General features: G+C 42.3%; 1 protein-coding gene across 1 annotated transcript; it reads left to right on the top strand.

Annotated features, from left to right (window-relative positions):
- Window positions 1-27,466, top strand: LOC103372195 (N-chimaerin). The gene is made up of 15 exons (XM_008301772.1): window positions 1-39; window positions 384-478; window positions 2,885-2,923; window positions 3,941-3,996; window positions 8,140-8,171; window positions 8,986-9,099; window positions 10,265-10,391; window positions 17,262-17,423; window positions 20,621-20,698; window positions 21,226-21,310; window positions 21,660-21,833; window positions 22,683-22,760; window positions 23,615-23,752; window positions 23,879-23,984; window positions 24,932-27,466. Exons 2-15 carry the CDS (start codon window positions 460-462, stop codon window positions 25,101-25,103), a joined length of 1,380 nt encoding a protein of 459 aa, XP_008299994.1. The 5' UTR covers window positions 1-39; window positions 384-459; the 3' UTR covers window positions 25,104-27,466.

Here is a 27,466-nt window from a genome sequence, read left to right as displayed (position 1 = left end):
CCAGCAAGATGGCGACCATAATGTAGAATGGATGTGTATGTGAGTACTACGTATTATTAGCCAGCCTTTTCATGACTAAACCGGCGTTTGTGTCCTCGTTGGTGCGCTCCGTCGTCCGTCTACGTTTACTACAATACAAAGCGAGTGTTTTCTGTATGATGTAGTTTAGAAAAACACCTCCGTGTTCCGTTTTATCCTCGGCTCGAGCTGCCAACTAAAGTAACGCGGAGCGAGCCCGCTAACGTTAGCTCTCTGAGAGTCTGATTATTGTTTATCGTTACTCAGCTGTTTTCACTGTAACCACGTTAGCTTAGCTCAAAAAGCAGCCGCATGCACTCACGTTGTGTCTCTTTTTTTTCTTTCTTATGTCTCCTCTCTGACAGGATTTGAACTAAGTGGGTTTTTTTGGAGGAAATTCGGACGCGCTGGTTAATTGTTCATCATATCAAGAGAATCAAGATGGCCCTAAATGTCTTTGGTAAGCAGAGTGACACTTTAAATGATGCTCTTTGTGCCTGTATGCGAGTGTGTCAGGGGTGTGTTTGTGTGTGCACTTTGCTCGGTTGCAGTGGAAGGTTAGAAATCTCTCTGTCTTATCACCTCAGCTGATAATATCCTTGTATGTATTTTGATAAAACTGGGAGGTGTCCAGTGAGGTAGCCTGAAGACATGACTAGTAAAAGTCCCGGATGCATGTCCTACTTTTGTAAAAGTGCAGAAATAGCATGACATAATAGTTAAGCATCAAAAGGGAAAAGTGCTTCAAAAATGCTCCATTTTAAGATTATTATTATTACAGATGAATCAATGCATAAGAAGCTTTTTTTGCTGCTGGAGCCAGTTTAAACTGGGTTGTATACATTCAGCTGATTCCTAATCTGTGGGTCAGGAGCCACCTTCAAAGCTCCACAAGATAAATGTGAGGGGATGTGAGGAGGTTGGCGAGGCAGGAAAGGGTTCAAAAACAATGCACAGAAATCTGTAGTCATTGTTTGGACTTTTGAAGCATTATATAGGATCAGCCACTGCTTGAGTCTTTGTATTTTGCAAGCTTTACCATAAAGCAAAATAGTCATTTTAACCTTCCAATTGCCTTCAAATTTACTGACATCTTTTATCCTTGAGTTCAGTTTGACCCCAGCAATTCAAACCTCCAGAAAATATCATAATTAAAATTGCTACCCAAGTTTAAATGGCCCTTTAAATAAAACTGAAAAAATTATGCCAATGACTTATTTAGAGACGTTAAACATTGAATGGAGTCAAATTGACCCAAAGATAATAGGAGGGTTAAAAGAAGTGCCTAATGCATCATTTATTCTATTAACTTTCACATATTTTTTAATGCATATTTTCAGCTTCCTGCCTGAAAAAGGTAGTGCAGGGAAATAAAAAGGCAAAGTGCAAGTATAACCTGATTATAAGCAGCACTTAAGTAACAACCCTGGGCTCTGGACGGCGTGAGGGTCAGCAGGCTGTATGTTATGTCTGGTTTCCTTGTTAGTTTGTCTGGCTGCGCTGCCTCCACAAGGAGACACTTGCCCCGGGGAGGATTGGGAGTTATTTTGAAGACAGGATACCGAGACGACGAGTGTTGAATAGATAAGGACTTGCGGAGCGAACACAGAGTACACCGAGGCAGGAAACTGGGCTGTGAGTTGTACCCATGCAGAAAAGATGGAAGACGGTCCTGAATTTAGAAGATGCCGAACGAATTCTAGCTTTAAACTTCCTATTTATTTCTATGATATCGTAACTCACAGCCAGAGTGAAGAGATTTTTTGTCTGTTTAAGGGATTGGTTCAAGTGGGATTTTAAATGTTGGGTATTTAGTTGCAATGCAGGAGCAACTTTCAGCAGATAAAGAAAAGGAAGCTGGTACAGATAACCAAAATTTGCATGTTGTATTAAGCAGCTCTGCCTTTCTCACGTTTATGCAACAGAACTTTGTTTGTCTAAATGTCAACACATGCAGTTTTACATCTAATCTTCATTGTTAAACTGAAATATTACCTTTGCAAATGGCAGGACTTTGCAGCAGTTTGTTGAACCACAGTCCTGAATTTAAATCAGTACCTGGAAAGGATTTCACAGGAATCTTAAACCGTGATTCTGAGCCGCTCCTCCAGAGTTCAGCCAAACTCCAAAAGAGCGCCCGCAGAGAAGACGTTTCGCCTTTAATCGCATTTACTGATATTAATGTCAGTGTTTATGATCGGCTGCAGCTGAACAAACGAGGAAACGCTGCCGTAATGCCGATCTCCATCTACAATTAATTTCAGACGGGTGGAGGCCTGAGGGGACGACGGAGAAAGCTTGTCTGAGTGCGCCAAAGATAAACAGCTCATTTACAAGCCATCCTTTCCGCAGCACGCAGTACAAATGAATCTTTCACAGCTTTTTATGCTCCACGGAGTCGATCTATTTATTAAGCTACTTAGTCGCCGTTTATGCTCGGTGCTGTTTCTGTTTGGGGGAAAGCACTCCATCCATCAATCTGATAACCCAGCGTAATTGCCTGCACGCTAAAGAAAATAAAGTAGTTGACTACATCTGTCATGCTGTCAGGGCGAGAACATATTAAGCTGTTTACTTAGCCGCGCTTGTTTGGCAGCGGCATGAATAAAACTGCAAAATTTCCTTTTACACTTAGCCGTGAAAATCAAGAGATCGCTCTAAAGTCCTCTCATCCAGCTTCTCGTCCATTAAGTGTTTGACTGATAGTGTTTGTACTTTAAGCTCTCTCTGGATTAGATGTGTTGGACAAAAATCCTGACGGTTTCCATCAAAATGCAGAACTGCCAGATTACTGTCATGTTTTGTCCACTTGGGGGCGCCGTAGCAAAGGGAATTAAAGGCATTGTTGTGCTTTTCCTGTCCTCAGATCATGATGAATACAGGCCGCCGGTGTGGAAATCCTACTGTGAGTATCAATGAAACACCATGTTTAAGAGAAATTCTAAGTAGTAGTGAATTTTTATTGAACCAATACGTTTCTTCTGGCTGGAAATGACAGTGGGATCATTGTGTTAGAGATGTTTGTGATGCATTTGAACCATCCATCCATTATCAATACACCGCTTAATCCTCACTCGGGTCACGGGGGGCTGGAGCCCATCTCAGCTGACTTTGAGTGAAGGTTACCAGTCTATCACAGGGCTACACTAAGAGACAATCAGAGAATCACCAATTAACCTCAACATGTTTCTGGACTGTGGGAGGAAGAACCCAGAGAGAACCTATGCTGCATGGGGAGAACATGGAGACTCCATGCAGAAAGATCCAAGTGTCCTCACCAGCGACCTTCTAGCTGTGAGGCAACGATGCTAACCACTGAGCCACCTCGCAGCCCCACATTTGAACTAGTTCTATGCTAAAGCTGCAATGTCCGAAATTATTCATACCCTTGAAATTGACACCTTTTTCTTTGTTTTTGCGGCTTCTATCTCATTCCTGTTACTTTCTACCATGTTTGAGATCAATCTAACACACTAAACACTGAGAACAGCTGATGCAGTCATCGTGCAGTCAGTTATTAGTCAGTGTCTTGCTTTTATGGTGCATCACCAAGAGAGAGTTGGACTGCTTGGATGATGTCCAGATTCAGGAGGAAAACATCAGAAAAGTCTGCATCAAAGGCAGCATTTGAGCTTCCTGCAAGAGAACGATGTGAAACATGCAGACAAAGTGAGCAAAAAGTGGCTCACAGGCGACAATATCAACATTTTGGAGTCCAAAGCTGAATCCTATTGAGAATCTGGGACCAGAGTGTGTTGGTGAGAACCTCACACTGCCTTTTGTCACTTAGTTATGCCTTTTTTAAAGCCAGAAGAAAACCTATTAGTTGAATAAAAAAAACATCCCCAAGTTGGTTGTGCAAGTGTTTGTGTTGAGGACTATGTAACGAGAGACCGTCAGCTGTTGGTGTTTTGTGTCGCAGTGTACCAGCTCCAGCAGGAAGCGCCTCACCCACGCAGAGTCACCTGCACCTGTGAGGTGAGAACACTAACTGTCAGACTTCAATCAGCCCGTCTGGTGCGAGTTCTGTAGAGATCCGGTCCGTGGGATCTTGCAGCAACTTCAGTAAATAAACTGTCTTCTATCTAACAAGCCAGAAGGTTCAACAATGGGTTAAATAGACGGATTTTTTCCAAGAGACTTGGTATATGTATGTAGATGTCTTCTTTGCAGCATCTTTTGCTCCGACAACAACCTCTCGTGCTAAAAATACAGCAGGTATTTCATTAGCATGTGATAATAACCTACAACAGAACCAATAACGGGATGGATCTGCTGACTCCGCTCGTGTTTGTTCTCACCAATCCATTGTTTTCAGGCCTCCGTTAAGCTGCGTATCATCTCGACATGTTAGCTGTAAACACGCGTCGTTCCATGTACAGCGAGGAAAGCCTTTTGTGTTGTTGAGGCAATCTTAACAGGATTATTTTTGTTGTTGTGCTCAAAGCCGCTCTGCTTCATTAGCCCGTTAGCAGAGGGAGCGAGTGTGAAAATAAAAGATCGGAGATGATGTTGTGCTAAAGGTCACATGCTCCTCTAATCCTGCGCTACACCAGAGAACACGGAAAACATCTTAGCCTGGTGTCCCTGTTGATCTCTTAAAAGGAGAAACGGCGCTTTATTAGGTCTCCAATTATTCTCTCAGAAGGATTCACTTTTAGGTTTCTTTTTGATTAAAACAACACAGATTAAGGTTTGGTTTCATCCAAACCGAGGGCATGCAGGTGGTTCAGCATGTCCACTAAACGCCCCACATTTGCACCCACCATGTTTGTGTACGAGGAACCCAAAGGGGGGGATTAAGGATGCAGGGGGGGTTGTGAGAAGACAGACCTCTTGGAGTGCGGGTGCTCGTACAGATGCTAAATGAGCAGCTGTTGGGTTTGGCGCCCTGGCGCAGTCGTCGGTGCTGACCCAGTTAAAGCGGGCAGACCGGCAGACAGACGGCGTGGAGGAGCCCCCCCCTCCACCACCAGCCGCCCCGTGTAGCCCATGTTGCACTCAGGCCATATGTGGTTTAATGATGCACCAATAAGCACTTATCTGTGGCTGGTGCTTCTTTATACATGACATGACAGTGTGGAATGAAGGAGAGACGTCAGCAAGCATTGGTCGAGTTTTTACAGCAACGCATTAACTTTTTTTGAAATTGCACATTCAAAAAAAGTCTAAAAATGTATGGTTAGATTGTTTTTTTTTGTTGTTTTTTCCTTTTTTTTGTTAATTTACAGAATCACAGACAAGTAAAATCATAGAAAGCAGACATTCATTTACATGTTAACCATAAAAAGTCCCAAACTGTAAATATCTACATCAAAAATCTGAATATTTTATAAATGCTAATTCATTATTTTACAATGTTTAACAGTGACGTTGCACTTTTTTTTAGTTGTATTTAAATACAACGCAAAGCAGAAAATATAATTTTTTTTAGATAGTTGCTGCTGTTTTAAAAAAAAGTATATTAAGAATTTTAAAAATCATTGATTTACATGTTGACTGTAAAAAACAAACTTGAGCATCATGTTAGAAATCTATATTTCTAAATAGTTCTGTGACCATAAAAGTCCTGTGTTTTTTAGAACACAAAAAATTATTTAGCAGATATTTGGCGTTATTTTAAAGGTTTTTATGTCAGGAATTTTTTTATTGGAAAAAAAGCCCCTAAATAGCAAACTTTAATACACAGAGATGACTTTTCAGGCATTTTGTCAACAACAAGAAATGAATTTTAAATATTTTTTTTTAGGAGAAATGCCAAAATTTACTTATTCCGCCTTGTAAAATTGCTGTTTTCATATTTGTTGAGTCGTTGTACCTGGATATCTTTGGGTTCACCAAGTAAGTGTCTTTAATCAACATCAACCCTGGTGGTAATGACCAAATATTCGTTAATTTATCAGTATAGTGCATCTAAAAAACGTGAAGGTTTTAAAGGTTAACAGCATCGAACAAGCACAACTCCACCTTGAGCTCTGCAAAATTGCAAGAATTTTAAATTATATTCTCACAAAATGCGTAAATAAACAGGGAAATCTCAGGATTTCTTTTAAAGTTTGCGTTATTTTTAGGAAGTAGTTGGCGAACCACAGATCTCTGTGTCCATCGTCTGGGTGTCAAGAGCTAAACGGCTTTCAGGATTTCATGCTGACATCTCCTCCTCAAGCTGCTAAAGTCGCTTCCATGTTCTGACAAGTTCCCAGAGTCTCATTTATTTCGTTTGGCAGGTGTAGTCCTCCTACAGTAGCTTCTGTCTTGTGAGCCCGTTTGCCTCCCACAGCGACGTCTTTAACACACAGTGGCGAGCGCTTCTGATTTTTGATCATCTGACAAAGCAGCAGGTACAAAGAAGCTGACTGCGCTCGCTACAGGTGTCTAATATGAGATGTTTTAAAACCGAACGCGCTCGTATTCGCCTGATTTATGCACCAAAATTGGAGATAATCCCCGTCGATAAATGCTTCACATGTTTGCTTCCAGGCTCTGACAAATATCACGTTTCACTCGGCACCACTTTATTTCATCATTTCATCCAAAGGACACCGACGGCAGGGACTGGAAATGTGTTTTTGTTTCAGACGGTTGCGTCCCTGCGGCCCCAGCACTCTGTAATGTGCAGTCGAGGATGTCCATTGAGCATTAGTAATGGTTGTTAGCGTGTCCGCCGCGTGCCTGGCTTCCTGACAGGCCTCGGAGCGGTTCTGGTCTAGAGGTGGATGGCTCACGGCTAACTCGACCACATGTTATCACATGGCAGGTGTTTAGCTGATGCTCCTGCCTCCCGTGTTGCACTAGATTGTTCTCTCATATTGACGTTTAAAAGCTGAAAATCGTATCCTCGTGGTCCCCCGTGTGCGTATTATTGTGTTTTCAGTGTGTAAGCTTTTGTCTTTGTCGCTTCCTAACACACACACGGTGCATCCAAATTAATATTCACCGCTGCTTGTTGATTTATTGGCTCGGCAGCAGTTTTGCTGAGAACACAACGTTCGGCTTTTTTAACTGACTCATGCAATAATCCCGGCGCCCCCTCACGCTCTCTCGCCGGGAGCCCTCGCCATCCCGAAATGTGTCAAATTCTGGGGACACGTTGAGCAAGAGCAAACAGTTTGTGTCGTCTCAGGGCCGTTTGAGGACGCACACAAGATGCTGTCGTGTGGCGCTGCAGCATTGAAACACACACACACACATTCTTCTGAGAGCCCTGTTGTTGAGCAAGTGTTTTGGGTCGACGAGCTGAGCTGGATCACGATGTGGTGGTTTCTCAGTTTAGTCGAGCTCTGACTCAGTGTGCAGGGACGCATGAGTCAAGTTTGAATAGTTGATGCGTGATGATGCTGGAATAATCACCAGAGTTGGCTGGTTTAGGCTTCAAACTTTGCGGTTGTTACATAAAAATCATTTTACATTTAAGTTCATTTAGAAATCGGATGTTACATCTGCACCCGCCAGTGGGAAATTACTATAAGATTAAGCATAATCATTTGTCAAATCAACAGGAGAGGCCGTGTGTTCTGTGCAATTAAGTGGAAAAATGATGTGCGTATGTTGAAATCGGCCAAAACAAGATGGAGAATACGAGCATGTTAGATAAATCCAATATCGTGCGTCTGTAATTCCAAGTTATTAACTCACCGGCTCCTGAGACTGTCAGATATTATAGTAGCGCTGAGCAATTAATCAAAATATGATCCAAATCACGTTAGCTGCGTGTGGAGACACCTTGGCCTGCAAACCATGTTCTCCAGACGTAAAGGAACATGCCTGTTTGGTGCAGACGGTAGCAAAAGTCACATCAGCATCGGAAACAAGGGGAAAAACAGACCATTCCCGCTAAAATAATCACAATGTTGGTTATTTATTTTTGCAGAATGTTAGAGCTAGCAGAAGTAGATCGGTTAAGAAGGCTGTAAATTCAATAAAAACCAGGGTTCACTCTCAAAATATCAAGAGTTATAAATAGTTTGACATGAAAAAAATGAACCGTTCGGCCATGTTTCTGTTCAATTGGTGCCGTCAGAGTCAACACTGAACGATCTTTTTAATGATTCTGCACAAAACGACAATTCAGTGTCGTTCTTCCTCCTGGTTTGATGTCGTTTATTTTCTCTCTCCCTGCAGGTGGACAACCGACCTAAATACTACGGCAGAGAGTAAGTTGTCTTCATCTGAGACGTGTTGCATTTCAAACAGTGAGGATGCTTTTGAATCCGTCTCCACTGACATTTAAGACATTTAACCCTCTGAACCTCCAACCAGTTTATTTACTTCTTCACTGCAAAGTCCTGCACCTCTTTGGAAACAGAACAACCATGACTAGAAGGAGAGAGAACCAAGAGATGTATTCTGTGCAGTTTGACAAAGTTATAAAACAAGATAAAGTTGAGTTTCTGTGATTATTTTTTTGACATGGATTAAAAAACCTCAAATTAGCATGTAAAATATCTTTGTAAGGGCCCAGATCATAGCAAAACTGGAAAAAAAAATGTCTCTACAGGATACAGATATTTACTTTCAGCTCTCCAAAAACACAGCTTGCAGTTCAAGCGAGCCCCTGAATTTTTGTCACGATGAGATCATGACTTCAGGGTTTTTTGTTGTTGTTGTTGTTTTTGCATTCAAGTAGTTCAAGCAAATTTTTGAGATCAGCAGAATGAAGCGATTTTCAGCTTAATTTAGTTGTTTTTCCCAACGAATCGATTAAAATCTGACGATTTTTCCTGTTTTTACAGTTTCTAGCTCAGATAAGGGGCGCAATTTTGGCTATTTTAAAAATATATCACACTTTTTAAACCCCGCTGGTGGCTTCAGAGGGTTAAGACACTGATAGGTTTAGATCATTTACGCCAAGTCACTGATGAGTGTTTCAATGACTCACGGAAAGTTCAAAATCTTTTAGGTTCTGAGGGGTTGATTGGACTTTTTTTGCCATTGAATTCAGTGTCATGTTGCTTCTCTTCCGTCCAGGTACCACGGGATGATCTCACGAGAAGATGCCGACCAGCTACTGAGTCAGGCCGAAGGCAGCTACCTCATCAGAGAGAGCCAGAGACAGCCGGGCACCTACACTCTGGCTCTAAGGTAGCGTTGGGCTCAGTTAGGGAAACAAACGTGAGCTCAGTGGTGCCACTTAACTAACCACTACAAGTAGAAAATCAGCTCCAAATACAGTCTGAAATATCAAGATCGATAAATATAAGTTAGAGAAAATGAGTTTGTGAAGTTTGTACCTGCTATTGCTTTAAATGTTATCAGCACTTTTTGTTCTCGGATGCTTGACCTCTTCACTCCTCTGTTGGGTATTTGTGCGACAGAATAAGTAAAAGCGAGTTTGTGCTGCTGCATGAGGTGAGTTGAGTGTGAAGGTGCTGTGAGGTGTGAGGGTTTATCTCCCCGGTAAAGGCAGCAGTCAAACTTTAAGCAGCTCAAAGAAGCTCATCTCTGAACTCACGTGGACAAAGCCGCTCCTCGTGAGGAGACGGACGGGTTGAGAATTTGTTTCCAAGCACTGTTGCTTTAACTTTCTATCAGTTTTCTCAGCACTCGCCATGTCGGCCACGTTTATTTATCTCCCCGTCACTTTGATTCGAGCGTTTGCTCTGAGTAGGTGTCACACTTTTGAAATGGGTGCACGGCTTAATTTGAATTTGGTTTTGGGTCAGTTCAGTCTATTCATAGCTGTGTCATTCTTCCACCTGCACAGCTTTCCCTCCACTCCACTGCCTCTCCGATCCCCGTGGTTCTAATTACCTTCCATAAATACCCCCCTCATAAACTAGAGTCCCAGTCTGGGTGGCAGAAAAGGAAAGGTTGGATTTTGGGTTAATGATCTAATGGTGCTGTTTTATCTTGCGGTGGTTTCGTCGTGATCCACCGAGGAGCTGATAATGTGTTGGCCCAGTTCGGAGTCTGTCCATCACGGCTCTGTCTCGTAGTTTGTGCCATTTTGGTTTCGGTCTTTGCTGTTCTTGTGGACAGAAAAAGTGGGAAATAATAGAACATATGGGTGGATTTGAACATAGGTCGAGATTTTTTGATGCATTTGTTTTTTTTTCACATTCTTTGGACGTGATATACGAGTCAAAGTGCGGTTTTATTCTATGCTGTGTGTGTGGCAAATCAATTTGTAAAGGTTTTTGGCTCTTACTGCGTACCGCTAAACGATGCTAAAGCTAATTTAGAAATCAACATTGTGATATCGGATTAATCCAGGATTGATTTACCCATCTTTGTGTATTTTTCCCAGGTTTGGGAACCAGACGAGAAACTTCCGCCTCTACCATGACGGGAAGCACTTTGTCGGAGAGAAGAGGTTCGAGTCCATCCACGACCTGGTCACAGACGGCCTCATCACGCTCTACATCGAGACCAAGGTGTGTCTTCTCATCTCCCCTGTCTCTCAGTGTCACTTTTTCAGAATTTTCAAAGATCCCATGAACCCTCAGGAAAATCCATGACATGACCTGGCAGCACCAACTGGTTCGACATTGAATGACCCAAGTTTTAATCAAGGTCCAACTGGGTCAGATGTGGTTTCATAGGCAGAAAAAAATCACTATCAGGGGACACAGAAGCGCTGCAATCGTCATAAATGATCTAAACCTAGAAATGTCTCAACTCTCCAAACCCTAAAACCCACCAGAGGGTTTGTAAGGTGTGTTATATTTTTAAAATAGCCAAAAATGCACCATTTATGATCCAGAAACTGTAAAAGCAGNCAGACATTCATTTACATGTTAACCATAAAAAGTCCCAAACTGTAAATATCTACATCAAAAATCTGAATATTTTATAAATGCTAATTCATTATTTTACAATGTTTAACAGTGACGTTGCACTTTTTTTTAGTTGTATTTAAATACAACGCAAAGCAGAAAATATAATTTTTTTTAGATAGTTGCTGCTGTTTTAAAAAAAAGTATATTAAGAATTTTAAAAATCATTGATTTACATGTTGACTGTAAAAAACAAACTTGAGCATCATGTTAGAAATCTATATTTCTAAATAGTTCTGTGACCATAAAAGTCCTGTGTTTTTTAGAACACAAAAAATTATTTAGCAGATATTTGGCGTTATTTTAAAGGTTTTTATGTCAGGAATTTTTTTATTGGAAAAAAAGCCCCTAAATAGCAAACTTTAATACACAGAGATGACTTTTCAGGCATTTTGTCAACAACAAGAAATGAATTTTAAATATTTTTTTTTAGGAGAAATGCCAAAATTTACTTATTCCGCCTTGTAAAATTGCTGTTTTCATATTTGTTGAGTCGTTGTACCTGGATATCTTTGGGTTCACCAAGTAAGTGTCTTTAATCAACATCAACCCTGGTGGTAATGACCAAATATTCGTTAATTTATCAGTATAGTGCATCTAAAAAACGTGAAGGTTTTAAAGGTTAACAGCATCGAACAAGCACAACTCCACCTTGAGCTCTGCAAAATTGCAAGAATTTTAAATTATATTCTCACAAAATGCGTAAATAAACAGGGAAATCTCAGGATTTCTTTTAAAGTTTGCGTTATTTTTAGGAAGTAGTTGGCGAACCACAGATCTCTGTGTCCATCGTCTGGGTGTCAAGAGCTAAACGGCTTTCAGGATTTCATGCTGACATCTCCTCCTCAAGCTGCTAAAGTCGCTTCCATGTTCTGACAAGTTCCCAGAGTCTCATTTATTTCGTTTGGCAGGTGTAGTCCTCCTACAGTAGCTTCTGTCTTGTGAGCCCGTTTGCCTCCCACAGCGACGTCTTTAACACACAGTGGCGAGCGCTTCTGATTTTTGATCATCTGACAAAGCAGCAGGTACAAAGAAGCTGACTGTGCTCGCTACAGGTGTCTAATATGAGATGTTTTAAAACCGAACGCGCTCGTATTCGCCTGATTTATGCACCAAAATTGGAGATAATCCCCTTCGATAAATGCTTCACATGTTTGCTTCCAGGCTCTGACAAATATCCCGTTTCACTCGGCACCACTTTATTTCATCATTTCATCCAAAGGACACCGACGGCAGGGACTGGAAATGTGTTTTTGTTTCAGACGGTTGCGTCCCTGCGGCCCCAGCACTCTGTAATGTGCAGTCGAGGATGTCCATTGAGCATTAGTAATGGTTGTTAGCGTGTCCGCCGCGTGCCTGGCTTCCTGACAGGCCTCGGAGCGGTTCTGGTCCAGAGGTGGATGGCTCACGGCTAACTCGACCACATGTTATCACATGGCAGGTGTTTAGCTGATGCTCCTGCCTCCCGTGTTGCACTAGATTGTTCTCTCATATTGACGTTTAAAAGCTGAAAATCGTATCCTCGTGGTCCCCCGTGTGCGTATTATTGTGTTTTCAGTGTGTAAGCTTTTGTCTTTGTCACTTCCTAACACACACACGGTGCATCCAAATTAATATTCACCGCTGCTTGTTGATTTATTGGCTCGGCAGCAGTTTTGCTGAGAACACAACGTTCGGCTTTTTTAACTGACTCATGCAATAATCCCGGCGCCCCCTCACGCTCTCTCGCCGGGAGCCCTCGCCATCCCGAAATGTGTCAAATTCTGGGGACACGTTGAGCAAGAGCAAACAGTTTGTGTCGTCTCAGGGCCGTTTGAGGACGCACACAAGATGCTGTCGTGTGGCGCTGCAGCATTGAAACACACACACACACATTCTTCTGAGAGCCCTGTTGTTGAGCAAGTGTTTTGGGTCGACGAGCTGAGCTGGATCACGATGTGGTGGTTTCTCAGTTTAGTCGAGCTCTGACTCAGTGTGCAGGGACGCATGAGTCAAGTTTGAATAGTTGATGCGTGATGATGCTGGAATAATCACCAGAGTTGGCTGGTTTAGGCTTCAAACTTTGCGGTTGTTACATAAAAATCATTTTACATTTAAGTTCATTTAGAAATCGGATGTTACATCTGCACCCGCCAGTGGGAAATTACTATAAGATTAAGCATAATCATTTGTCAAATCAACAGGAGAGGCCGTGTGTTCTGTGCAATTAAGTGGAAAAATGATGTGCGTATGTTGAAATCGGCCAAAACAAGATGGAGAATACGAGCATGTTAGATAAATCCAATATCGTGCGTCTGTAATTCCAAGTTATTAACTCACCGGCTCCTGAGACTGTCAGATATTATAGTAGCGCTGAGCAATTAATCAAAATATGATCCAAATCACGTTAGCTGCGTGTGGAGACACCTTGGCCTGCAAACCATGTTCTCCAGACGTAAAGGAACATGCCTGTTTGGTGCAGACGGTAGCAAAAGTCACATCAGCATCGGAAACAAGGGGAAAAACAGACCATTCCCGCTAAAATAATCACAATGTTGGTTATTTATTTTTGCAGAATGTTAGAGCTAGCAGAAGTAGATCGGTTAAGAAGGCTGTAAATTCAATAAAAACCAGGGTTCACTCTCAAAATATCAAGAGTTATAAATAGTTTGACATGAAAAAAATGAACCGTTCGGCCATGTTTCTGTTCAATTGGTGCCGTCAGAGTCAACACTGAACGATCTTTTTAATGATTCTGCACAAAACGACAATTCAGTGTCGTTCTTCCTCCTGGTTTGATGTCGTTTATTTTCTCTCTCCCTGCAGGTGGACAACCGACCTAAATACTACGGCAGAGAGTAAGTTGTCTTCATCTGAGACGTGTTGCATTTCAAACAGTGAGGATGCTTTTGAATCCGTCTCCACTGACATTTAAGACATTTAACCCTCTGAACCTCCAACCAGTTTATTTACTTCTTCACTGCAAAGTCCTGCACCTCTTTGGAAACAGAACAACCATGACTAGAAGGAGAGAGAACCAAGAGATGTATTCTGTGCAGTTTGACAAAGTTATAAAACAAGATAAAGTTGAGTTTCTGTGATTATTTTTTTGACATGGATTAAAAAACCTCAAATTAGCATGTAAAATATCTTTGTAAGGGCCCAGATCATAGCAAAACTGGAAAAAAAAATGTCTCTACAGGATACAGATATTTACTTTCAGCTCTCCAAAAACACAGCTTGCAGTTCAAGCGAGCCCCTGAATTTTTGTCACGATGAGATCATGACTTCAGGGTTTTTTGTTGTTGTTGTTGTTTTTGCATTCAAGTAGTTCAAGCAAATTTTTGAGATCAGCAGAATGAAGCGATTTTCAGCTTAATTTAGTTGTTTTTCCCAACGAATCGATTAAAATCTGACGATTTTTCCTGTTTTTACAGTTTCTAGCTCAGATAAGGGGCGCAATTTTGGCTATTTTAAAAATATATCACACTTTTTAAACCCCGCTGGTGGCTTCAGAGGGTTAAGACACTGATAGGTTTAGATCATTTACGCCAAGTCACTGATGAGTGTTTCAATGACTCACGGAAAGTTCAAAATCTTTTAGGTTCTGAGGGGTTGATTGGACTTTTTTTGCCATTGAATTCAGTGTCATGTTGCTTCTCTTCCGTCCAGGTACCACGGGATGATCTCACGAGAAGATGCCGACCAGCTACTGAGTCAGGCCGAAGGCAGCTACCTCATCAGAGAGAGCCAGAGACAGCCGGGCACCTACACTCTGGCTCTAAGGTAGCGTTGGGCTCAGTTAGGGAAACAAACGTGAGCTCAGTGGTGCCACTTAACTAACCACTACAAGTAGAAAATCAGCTCCAAATACAGTCTGAAATATCAAGATCGATAAATATAAGTTAGAGAAAATGAGTTTGTGAAGTTTGTACCTGCTATTGCTTTAAATGTTATCAGCACTTTTTGTTCTCGGATGCTTGACCTCTTCACTCCTCTGTTGGGTATTTGTGCGACAGAATAAGTAAAAGCGAGTTTGTGCTGCTGCATGAGGTGAGTTGAGTGTGAAGGTGCTGTGAGGTGTGAGGGTTTATCTCCCCGGTAAAGGCAGCAGTCAAACTTTAAGCAGCTCAAAGAAGCTCATCTCTGAACTCACGTGGACAAAGCCGCTCCTCGTGAGGAGACGGACGGGTTGAGAATTTGTTTCCAAGCACTGTTGCTTTAACTTTCTACCATGTCGGCCACGTTTATTTATCTCCCCGTCACTTTGATTCGAGCGTTTGCTCTGAGTAGGTGTCACACTTTTGAAATGGGTGCACGGCTTAATTTGAATTTGGTTTTGGGTCAGTTCAGTCTATTCATAGCTGTGTCATTCTTCCACCTGCACAGCTTTCCCTCCACTCCACTGCCTCTCCGATCCCCGTGGTTCTAATTACCTTCCATAAATACCCCCTCATAAACTAGAGTCCCAGTCTGGGTGGCAGAAAAGGAAAGGTTGGATTTTGGGTTAATGATCTAATGGTGCTGTTTTATCTTGCGGTGGTTTCGTCGTGATCCACCGAGGAGCTGATAATGTGTTGGCCCAGTTCGGAGTCTGTCCATCACGGCTCTGTCTCGTAGTTTGTGCCATTTTGGTTTCGGTCTTTGCTGTTCTTGTGGACAGAAAAAGTGGGAAATAATAGAACATATGGGTGGATTTGAACATAGGTCGAGATTTTTTGATGCATTTGTTTTTTTTTCACATTCTTTGGACGTGATATACGAGTCAAAGTGCGGTTTTATTCTATACTATGTGTGTGGCAAATCAATTTGTAAAGGTTTTTGGCTCTTACTGCGTACCGCTAAACGATGCTAAAGCTAATTTAGAAATCAACATTGTGATATCGGATTAATCCAGGATTGATTTACCCATCTTTGTGTATTTTTCCCAGGTTTGGGAACCAGACGAGAAACTTCCGCCTCTACCATGACGGGAAGCACTTTGTCGGAGAGAAGAGGTTCGAGTCCATCCACGACCTGGTCACAGACGGCCTCATCACGCTCTACATCGAGACCAAGGTGTGTCTTCTCATCTCCCCTATCTCTCAGTGTCACATTTTCTTCCCATTGTTGGAAAAGAAAGTTTCAGAAGATCCCATGAACCCTCAGGAAAATCCATGACATGACCTGGCAGCACCAACTGGTTCGACATTGAATGACCCAAGTTTTAATCAAGGTCCAACTGGGTCAGATGTGGTTTCATAGGCAGAAAAAAATCACTATCAGGGGACACAGAAGCGCTGCAATCGTCATAAATGATCTAAACCTAGAAATGTCTCAACTCTCCAAACCCTAAAACCCACCAGAGGGTTTGTAAGGTGTGTTATATTTTTAAAATAGCCAAAAATGCACCATTTATGATCCAGAAACTGTAAAAGCAGGAAGAATTGTTTTTAATCATGAGTTGTCAGAAAAACACAAAACATTTGTAAGCTAGTTCATTAAACTTCTACATGTTTTGTTTATAAATTTGCCAAAAATGTGATGTTTGCACCAGCTGTTTTGTGCAAACACTATCATTTTTTTGTTGTCTTGTGCATGTGAGGTGTTTTTTGTTTTTTCTGTGTGCTCCACATCTGGGGGTCTTCAGCTGAACTGCAGGCTGTGTTTAGATTAGGGATGTCCCATAATATCGGCCCACCGATATTGGCATAAAATAATGCCTGGATTTCACCGACATTTACATGATGTGTTAATTCCACGACAGGAGATATGTGATGTTGCCTAAAATTGCTTAAATGGCCCACATATATCAGTTGATATCGGAAATTGAGAGTTGGACAATATCGGCATATTTGATACTGGCAAAAAAGCTAATATCGGTCATCCCTAGTTGAGATAGATACTTTATTCATCCGCTTGGGGAAAGTCAAGGTATGCAGGAGGTCACACGTGTTACATTCAAGATAGATAAGGAAGCAATGCACAAAAGAATGTGCAATTAATGTGCAAATCATGTTGGTCGAAGAAAAAGAAAATAGAAATAAGGTGGCAAAAAGGCTGATCTTTACAAAAAAGGGGCAAAAAATGTTATAATTTACAATAAAATAGAGTATTAGAAAAGTTTATACAAAGCAGGTAGGAGGCAAGAATGGAAACAAATTAAAAATGTAAGTAGTTAAATATCTATAGTAAGTAGAGATACTAATTTTGCTGTATTGGTAACACTTTTTAAAACAAATTTGCAAATTGAATAATCAAGGAAAGTCATTTCTTATAGTATAATTTATGTAATTCTAGACTGTGTTATCCTGCACAGGAGACATTTTTTGAGTTTCTTCTAGCCGTGGTTGTGCTTTTTATATCGAGGCGCAGGACTTTATATTGCAGTAAAAACAAAAGGAGCCCACAGGGAGTGAAACTGTGACAGGAGCAGAAACTGCTCGGAGTCCAGAGAGTTTACAGAAAAACTCTTGAGCTGGCGTATTTACATCTCTGTCCTCTTGTCAGGCAGCGGAGTACATCGCAAAGATGACCATCAACCCCATCTACGAGCACGTGGGCTACACCACCCTGAACCAGGAGCCCACCCTGAAGAAACACCTGCCGCACAGCCCCGAGGCACCTGACGGGCCGGCCCCCGCCAAAGACGACTGCAACACGGAGGAGAGGGTGAGGACAAGCGATGTAATATAACAACACAGGCTCATACTACTAAAATCACATTATATTTCACTGAGTATCTCATGATGAGGAGGAATGACCAGCTCGGGAAGTGATATGGGATTAGGTTGAGAAGCTCATAATAGTGGATATCACTTCATATTTTTAGATCTCATCGCTCCCTAGAAGACATATGGATGTTTAAATTGGACTCTATGTTGGCACTCAGGCCAAACGTATCCTCCAATTAGTATAACTTTCTGGCAAACCGACCTGAAGGCATTGGGGGAGGGGTTGAAAGGTTGGTTTGAATAAGAAATGGAGCTGTTGGCAAAGAGCACTGGCTGCAAACGGAAGAAATTTCCCTTTAGGAATAAAATGAGTTCTTAGAGTTATAAGACGAATTCATATAGTTTCATCTTTATGCCTTTAGTGAAGGGCTGCTGAACAGTGAGGGATAAAACGCTCATAATGTCAAAATGAGATTTGTTAAAGAGCACAGATTGACTGCAGGAAATGTGAAGTATCTCTCAGATGGTTTTTAGGATGAATTCAAGTCTGAATGTAGACGACTGAAGTAAGAAACGCATTTCAGTTTGAGTTCAACTGAGGACAGCAGTGAGTGGATTTGTGCTGCAGGCAGAATAACTGTAGCAATCAATTTCTATCTGTCACTGAACTAAACTGGAACGAACAAAAGTTACGTAAATCATAAGATGTTAGCATCACAGCGTTTCCAGAATATAGAGAAAAGTATCGAATCTGTCTTGCGAAGGCTGCGTTTGGAGGATGAAGTGTTTAGAAACTCTGTAAAGAATTCAAATAAGGACAAAGGTGAGGGAAGTTGCTGTATATGCAGCAGCAGCAGCAGGATGGAAGGATGAGGAACACTGTGAGAAAGAAGGTGAAGAAGAAGAAGGAGGAGGAGGATGGATGCAGAGGATAGATGGCCTCCAGCCAAGGGCTCTGCAGTAAAATTACATAACAGCGGTTTGCCTGCAGAAAGCTGCTATCTCCCAAAAGCCGCCTACTAAGTATTCAGGCGTCGGGTTTGTTGTCGGCTCGTTAATTTTCATTCAGCTGTGAAGTGATTAGAGTTTTACTCCTCGGAAACTTTTTTTTTTCTTTTTTAACCTATAGGTGGAGCTTTTAGGAGGATGAAAGTGACAAAAACAATAAGAGATGTGAGGCTTTGTGTGCGTGCTAACGTCGATGCTAATCACTGCTACATGTGAATGTGCAGCTTTGTGCATGTGGGCTGCATGGAAAGGGGCTGCAAAACCCTCCGACGCACAAACACGAGCAACAGCAGTAGTAGTGTGTACGAAGCGTTTAGCTGCTGCAACAGCCTCCCGAGGCCTTGTATGACCTGCAGTGCATGACCACCTACACTGCACCTCATACATCACTGTCTATGTGTGTGTGTGTGTGTGTGTGTGAGTGTGTGTGTTGTGGGGGTGGTCCTGTATACGTGCGCGCTTTCCCAATCGGGTGGATTTGCAGACAAAGCAGTACGTCTGTGACATTGAGACCGGGGCTCGCTCTCTGTGGGGAAGACAAACACGGGAGGAATTCATATTTCACACGTCCATACAGCTAATCTCCTTTTATTAGGGGTTAAACGCGGCTTTACGGCCCCCGCGAGGGCGATAGCGGCTCGGTTCTGGAGATGACTTTTTAAAAATGCATTTTTAAGGCCTCCTCGTGAGATTGAATCCGCTGGATGGTGACGAGAGAGGAGATTTAATTCACCTTTGATCCGCACAGAAGAAAAAAAAATAGAAGAAGTGATCTGGCAGCACGGATAACATCCTCCATCAGTATGAGCCTCTTAACCAGCTGTTTGTCCCGGTTTCTGTTGTTTTTTTGTCTTTTTTTTCTGTAATCAAAATGCTCTTTTGTCTAGCGTCATTAAATATCCACGATCCGTCACTGTGTTGGATGTGCGGTTGCTTTTTAGCACCTTATTTTTGTGTAAAGATCTAAAAAAGACAGGATTTTCGCCCAAAAATTAGCCAAATAAATGTCAAAAAAACCCAAACATCCGTCCATCCAACCCACCAGAGGCGGCACTTAAACCGCTGACGTCTTCTAAAGTGCACTTCTGAAGTTAAAAAAAAAAGCTCTTATGTAACTTGTGTGATCTGAGATAATGGATGGCTTTTTGATTTGGGAGCCATCTAAGGACACAGTTTTAGGAGCGCTTGCATCAGATGGAAAACAGATAGATGCTGCAGGTGAAAACAAAACGGAGGGAACAAAGAGGGGGCAGAAAGTGGGAACGAAACAACAGCTTGTTTCTCGGCTCGTTCTCTTCCTCCTCTCCTGGGATAATTGAGGTGGCAGAATTGGTGACAAACAACAGGAGTCGCTGCGCTCTGATTGGCTGCTTCTCCTCTCATCGCGACCTGTTAAATTCATCCATTACTGCACCGTAGCTCCCTCCTCCTCCTCCTCCTCTGCCGGCTCTCTCCGCCTCCCTCCTCCTCCTCCGCCGCTGCCTGCCGAGTGTGTAGATGATGGGGAAAGAGGATTAACACGCACTGAGCCATGTGGGCTGAAGCGCTCACCTACACGAGACGGGAAACGCAGGAATTCAGCCGCCGCCGGTGGAGGATTTTACAAAACACGGCCGAGAAGTGAAGATTTATTGAGTTATTTTCATTCGGGTCGTCCATCTGGGGACAGATTTTTTAATATTGGCTGGCTTTTGTTTTGTTGTTATGAACTGGAATTGCACCGCGCAGCCCCATCAGTATGCAGCGTTAATCTGATTGGCTGATCTTTGTGGTACTAGGATTGGTCCCGTGCTGCCTCCTCGGTTTGGGATGTTGTTGTCAGATTTGAGATGTAGTTGTTGTGCCGTTTTTTTCTCAGAGTGTCTCCTTTTTCGAGTGACTCCGTTTGTCTATTAGTGAGATTTTTTTTGTGAGTAAAATCAATTCATAGATTCAACGATGCCGAGCCGAGAGTCGTACGTCGTCAAAAGAGGCAAAAAGCCTCGCAGGAGAGCAGAGAAGCAAACGGGTCAGAAGGGCTCTTTGTTCAACGCCGCTCTCGGCTTGAACGGTTCGATTCCCTCCCTGCCGGTCTCCGGCGGCGCCTCGGACTCCGGCGCCGGAGCCCCCCTGAGCCGGGCTCCCTCCAAACCCACCTCCCCTGCCTCCACCTTCTGGCAACCAATCAGATCTTTTGCCCTTTCGCAGCTGACGTCGCTGGTGCGGCGGGCCACCCTGAGGGAGAGCGACTTGGCGCCCAAGTACGAGAAGGTCCACAACTTCAAGGTGAGAAGCTCCTTCGCTTTCCAGCCATCCTGTTTGTGTGTGTGCTGCCAGGAACGCTGATTCAGCTCACGGGGACTTATTCAAATTCAGAGAGTGGTAGGAAACAGTGCTGCGTTTACATTTTCAGCCTTTGTTTAGCGCCTTACATCCACAGATTGAAACACAAGTGAAGAGCACTAAGGTCAGAACCACGACACACAAAAGAGCACAGGTTATTAGCATCTCATTATACGGAGCCAATTTGTCCTATAAATGAGCAGATTCTCGCTGTAATTCTTCTCCAAGTACCCTTTCAGCACTCCCATTGTGTCTCCGTCACTCTTTTGTCAGCGGCTGTCAGTTTATAATAAAGATTAGTGCCTGGATTCCCAATCTGTGAATAATTTTCTCACCTTTTCTTGTTAGCATATAACCAATTATTTTAATGCATAACTTTGGCCGAGCACATCTGATGTTTACTGCGAATCCTGTGGTGAATTTATATTACGACATTTTAACACGAAATCCGCCTTTTTCCTGTGTTTCAGGTTCATACGTTCAGGGGCCCCCACTGGTGCGAGTACTGTGCCAACTTCATGTGGGGTCTCATCGCTCAGGGAGTGAAGTGTGCAGGTAAGTCGTGGTTCAGCGTTCAGGTTTCTCCTCTTGAACCGTGACTCGAAAGCGGGACAAAGTTAGTCACTTTTGCTGTTGACTCATCCGCTGATTGGGTTTTTAAATGTTAAGAGATTCGGTTCTGTGCCAAAGAACAGGCTGTCAGTGCGATGATGACTGCGTGTGGGTGACGAACTGTGTCACTGGAACGCCTACGTTTAACTTTTACCATCCTGTCTGGTCCTGTGTGTGTGTGGGGGGAAATCACATCGCACTGTGGTGTTAATGGGTCATTTATGCAACAAAAACAACAGAAGAGTCATCTTCAAGCTGGAATAAAGTGGAATCTGTGTTCGTGTCTCGTCAGATTGCGGCTTGAACGTCCACAAGCAGTGCTCCAAAGTCGTGCCCAACGACTGCCAGCCGGACCTGCGGCACGTCAAGAAGGTGTACAGCTGCGACCTGACCACGCTGGTGAAAGCCCACAACACCAAGAGGCCCATGGTGGTCGACATGTGCATTCAGGAAATCGAGGCTCGAGGTGAGACGGGAGGGAAGATGTGTGCGGGAGTGAGTCAGCGATTATATAATGCTGACGTAAAAAAAGAAAAAGCTTTTAAGTATTGTTTGCTGCGAGAGAGACGGGAAAGAGAGAGAACACCCACGAGGCTGTGTGTCAGCCCACCCTCTCATTGGTAAAAAAAAAACCAGCAGATTGAATCCCACATGTGGATTTATGTGGTGAATGACAGGGTGACATTTTCTCCCAGAGGGCCTGAGCGGTCACAGGGGGAGCTGCCAGACAGGGTTTTATTGACTATGATTCAAGACGTGAGTGAAACTAATACGAGAAATCAATAGAGACACCTGACTTGAAGTGATTGAACTTGACTGGAGAGCCGGAGCCAGGCTGAAGTCGTCCCTCTAATCAATCTTCACCGTCTCCGCCTTCTGTGCGAGCCGAACTATTTCTGGTTCTCCGTCGGCACAACAGGAAAGAAACACATCGATTCGTCTCTGCAATTAATCAGTCTGAGTAATTTGTCAAGAAGAAAAAAAAGTCTCTGATTCCAGCTTAATAAATGTGGACATTTTCTGGTTTCTTTACTCTTCTATGACAACAAACTGAAGCTTCGGGAACCACTGATTGACATATTACTAGTTTCTGACACTTATTAATCTAGAAAATAGTCAACATAATAATTGACGATGGAAACATGTAGATACAGCCATTAAAAAATAGCAAATATTCCCGCTTGAGAAGCTCAAAAAAGTGATTTCTCGTGTTATAAAAATGTCATAAATGATTCCTAAATGATCAAGAATTGAAAAAAAAACACCCACTTATCTAATTTGTCACATTAATGGTTGCCTGATTTGGCCCCTGCAGGTCTTCAGTCGGAGGGATTGTACAGAATATCAGGCTTCAGTGAGCTGATCGAAGATGTCAAGCTGGCCTTTGACAGAGGTGAGTGTCGCCCCCTGTTGTTCCGAAAACAACTTCTCGTTGCCGAAAACACGCTCAGGATTGTTTTCATTTCGCCAGCATCACAATCTCGCACATAAGGAGAGACTTCGCAGATATTTTTCTGTGTAATCTCAGACATGAAAACACTACAAGATTTGAACATAATGGCACATCACACACTGCAGCAGCTTGATGTGACACTAATAATACTTTACAAAAGAAAAAAAAGCTGAAGGCTAAATGAGTCCAGATGAGGACACAGTTGGAGACATGTGGTCAGCATGGGTTGTGAAATTTTAGCGCTTAGTTTTATTATCCGTGGCTTATTGTCTGACTTGAAACATGCATTTTTCTTGGGATGATTTGTGGGATGATTTTTCAAAGTGCAAACAGCACAACCATGGCTAGAAGTAGACAGAATTTAAAAATGTCTTCTGTGAAGTATAGCAAAAATGCCATAAATCATAAAAACTGCTTCCATTTTTAATTCGTTTCCATACTTTTCTCCAGCTGAGTCACTAAAAGCTTCTATGTTGCACAAAAAAGTGAAGAATTTTTAGTTTTTTACAGAATCTCAACGGAGCAAATGGTTCGTTTTTGGCATTTTTAAAATAATCTATTAACCATTTCTATCTTATATTTAGCTGTTTTCTCCTCCAACACAGAGAGTAGCACATGATTCGTTTAAGGACAGTCAGGAAGTTTTTATAGTTTGTAAAAATGGTGCAGTTTTGCTGATATTTTAAAAACTGACACAGACTAACCAGACCAGATTTCTCCTCCTGTTGTTAGTGGTGAAATCACCACCAAACTGAGCCCTTTGGTTGAATTCTGTCGACTGATTTCCTCCACAGACGGAGAAAAAGCCGATATTTCCTCCAACGCTTACGAGGACATCAACATCATCACCGGAGCCCTCAAGCTCTACTTCAGAGAGCTGCCCATTCCCCTCATCACATACGACGCCTACCCCCGCTTCATAGAAACTGGAAGTACGTCTTAAAGCTCCTCCTACATGATTACACTACATTTTTCTTCATACCACGTGTTGCTCACGGGTGACCTGTGATCAGCGCTCCTGAAACACATCCATGTTTAATATTTAATGTGCGTTGCAGAGATTACAGACCCAGAGAAACGACTGGAGTCCCTCCACGAGGCCTTGAAGCTGCTGCCGCCGGCTCACTGTGAGACGATGCGATACCTCATGGCTCACCTCAAGAGGTACGAACACACAGTCGGATAAAAAGAAGAAGAAAGAAGGCAAAATTTTACAGATCAAAAAAACAATCAAATTGGGTCATTCCGTATGAGATCAACCAATTTCTGAGAACTTTTTTCCAGGTCACCCTCTCAGATTCCACTGCAAATAATCACAGGTGCTCCTATAGCAAACAAATCCCAAATGTTAGGTCTCCTTTTGTTCTGGTTTTGTTTTTACATTCCTTTGAAATTTTAGTTCAGTTGTTAAAAAAAAGACACCCTCAGTTACCATCCCTAATTTGAAAAGTATGACAGATGAAGCACTCAGAATTGTTTTCCTATCATTTATGAGATGTTAGACCGTGTTTATGCAGCAACCATGAACATTAGTACGATGGGAGATAAAGAATACATTTTTAATTTCATGAATTTTCCCATTTCCATGCCCTGATTAAACCATGTGGGCAGTTCACCATCATTTTCACATTTTCACCATGTGTTCCTATAGATCTGAAGACAACATGACCCCAATATGGTTGTGTTGTTAATCCTCCTTGAACTGAATGTTTGGCCATTTTTAGAGGACGAATAAAGACAACACAGCAGATCTGATGACATTTTGGGATTCTTCAGGAAAAGTTAGCCCAAGACGAGCAGTTTCAAAGCTCCATGTGCCACACTGTACGAGTTACTAATGTCGGATGATGGCTAGTTTGCCAAAACGCTTCGGGATTTCTCCATAATTTTCTCATAGGAGGGCCTTTGAATTTTTTTCAGAGGAGTCTGAGAGGGTGACCTTCTGGTTGATTTAATATAGAGAAAAATAATCAACAAATTAATTGACAGGGGAAATAATCATTATTTTTTACCCCAAACACATAAGCTGTGATTTCACTTTACTTCTTAGCTGTTTGATTCCTCTGTGTTTTGTTAACAACACACATACGTTTCCCTCGCTCTCCACCCAGAGTGACCCAGTACGAGAAGGAGAACCTCATGTCCAGCGAGAACCTGGGCATCGTCTTCGGCCCGACGCTGATGAGGGCCCCTGAGCTGGACGCCATGACGGCGCTGAACGACATCCGATACCAGAGACTGGTGGTGGAGACGCTCATCACCAACGAAGACGTGCTGTTCTGAGTCGAGTCTTCCAGCGATGGGGGGAGGGGAAAGGGGCAGACAGATTTGTCCTTTTTTTGCAGAGAAGATGGAAGAAAAAGTGACATGAAGGATAAAACATGCAGCTGAGAGTCCTGCTAGACAAAGAACACTACCTGTTTGTGAGAGGAGTGGATAAACGGAGCGATGAAGGAAGGGACTGGTTGCAAGGAAGACATTTTTAAAAAGAGACTCTTTGTGGCTTTGAGTGAAAAAAAGAAGCCGGTGGAAAGATGCAGTGTTTCCCTACGTTGTTCATGTAAACATTAGCACAGCTTAAGGCAGTCAACAAACTGGAAGATCCCATATTTATGACTTTTCTGGAACACTGAGCCCTGCTCGATAGAAATTAAGAATTTCTCGACGAGCTGGGCGTGAGAGTTATGTTCTTTATCCGAAGGTGAATTCACAGTAGCATCGCAACAAGACTACTTTGTCTGAGGAGGGGAAACACTGTCGCTTCCACCTTGATGTTCCCGTCTTAAATGAAGGCCTTGACATTTTTTTTTTTATTTCTCTGGAGAGGTTTTTAGCATTTATGACTCAAGTTTCACCAGTTATCACACAACAGAGTAACTTTATTCCAGATTCTGGTGATGAAAATGTTTAATTTGCTTTCTTTTCCGTGGTGTCAAGGCGTCCATTTAATCAAGAAGAAGCGCTGACAGCTGGATGAATGAATGAATGAATGGATGGATGAATGGGAGAAGTGAATCACTCAACCATAACGCGTACTCATTCCTCTGAATGCAGCTTAAGTGATCTGGACCTATCGTATTTTCATTCCTCTTTATTTACTGTACAGCTCCCTCTCTTCTGCTCCACTAACTGAACTGTAACTAGACAGCAATCCAACATGAAGTCATTTTTTTTTTTAGATGCTAACATAGATTAAACTCTTCCCAGCTGCCCTTTTCGTGTCATATTTTAGCTATAATAAAATCGGTTGCTGTGTAATTACGCTCACTTTTGGAGCCGGCGGAGCTATATTCCTCACTATCTCTGAACCAATCTTCTCACTTCTTCACCTGCTTCGGCTGAAATCTGACAAATGACATTTAAAAGCAAACATATGTTGATTTAAATTAAATTAGCATATTTTTCCCCCCCACACACATAAGCCTCAGCACTAATCTGTGAACACAAAACGGTGCCAGAGGAGTGTTTTTAATGGACGAATTCAACAGACTGTCTGTATGAAAACAGATGTTGCACTCGGTATTCACCAGGATTTGGCAGCTCTTCGTTTTACGAGCTGCCGTCCATCACAACCGGTGGCAGGTGAAGAAGAGAAAGGAGTGAGTGACTTGAAACACGAATATGTGAATAAGCGCTTCGTGTTGCTTTGGTTTCGTGTGAAGCAGTGTTGTAATTAAGTAGCGCTACCAAGCAGGCTGATAATTTCCAGGCCTGTCTGCTTTATTGGCCTGGGTGGGATCATTCCAGCACGCTCCAGTCATTCGAAAGATTTTTTATTTTTTTTTTTTTAATATCCCACCCCACAAATCAAAGCAAAGAAGCTCAATAAAACAAAAAAACTCATAATGTTAATTACTTTGCATCAGTGTTTGTCATCCAGGTGGCGCTTCCCATCTGTCACTCCAGCCATTTAATCTAACTGTGAAACTGTGGGAAGTAATAATAATAATAATGATTCTTACGTGGGAGAGAAGTGGGTTGATTTTATTTTATTTTTTGGTTCTTTTTCACTTTGTTTTCCTCTTCTGCCTTCTACAGACAGAGACAATGAGATTTTACCTAACATAGCTTAGACTAATGCCATACAGATGATGTGATGAAAGCAGTATTAATTCCGTCTGTCATATGAAGGAGTGTATTTGCCATGTTTTTTGTCTTTATTTTTTTTTAAAACTAGTGCCATTTAAAGGGGTGGAGGTGTAGAATGAATGCCTTCTGCATGTACCCCCATCCACCTCAACTAAAACACACTAACCCCCACCTTTTTACTTATTTCTACCCCCATTTTTGTCGGGGGTCACTGATTAACCTGTGTCGACCCACCAGGCATCGAGGCCCGTTTTGCAAAGCAGAGCTGAAGTTAAATATCAATCGAATGGATGTAACATAGACATCAGCATTTTTTCTAACCAACCTTGTTTTTTTTTTCATGTCTTCTTTATCTTAACTGTTTTCTTTACCTAACCATGTACTAACTATCGTCAGACTAACCCCATGACAACTTGTGAGCCTCCAGTGATCTGTGACACCTACTTTTTTTTTTTTTTAGCATCATGAGATGTCCTTTTTTTTTTAATTGTTACTGTCATTGCTGTAAAGTATTTTCTATATGGTTTATGCATGGTGAAATTAAATTATTAAATATG

The sequence above is a fragment of the Stegastes partitus genome, unplaced genomic scaffold (genome assembly GCF_000690725.1).
Source record: "Stegastes partitus isolate 25-593 unplaced genomic scaffold, Stegastes_partitus-1.0.2 Scaffold1710, whole genome shotgun sequence".
NCBI lineage: Eukaryota > Metazoa > Chordata > Actinopteri > Pomacentridae > Stegastes > Stegastes partitus.
The sequence above is the reverse complement of the archived record's forward strand: the minus strand, read 5'-3'. Positions and strand labels throughout refer to the sequence as shown.

What these genes read in the sequence shown, in the direction of transcription:
- LOC103372195 (XM_008301772.1), top strand. An exon ending in AGAAGGTCCACAACTTCAAG is followed by an intron (nt 20,699 to 21,225) that starts GTGAGAAGCTCC and finishes CCTGTGTTTCAG; the next exon opens with GTTCATACGTTCAGGGGCCC. An exon ending in TCAGGAAATCGAGGCTCGAG is followed by an intron (nt 21,834 to 22,682) that starts GTGAGACGGGAG and finishes TGGCCCCTGCAG; the next exon opens with GTCTTCAGTCGGAGGGATTG.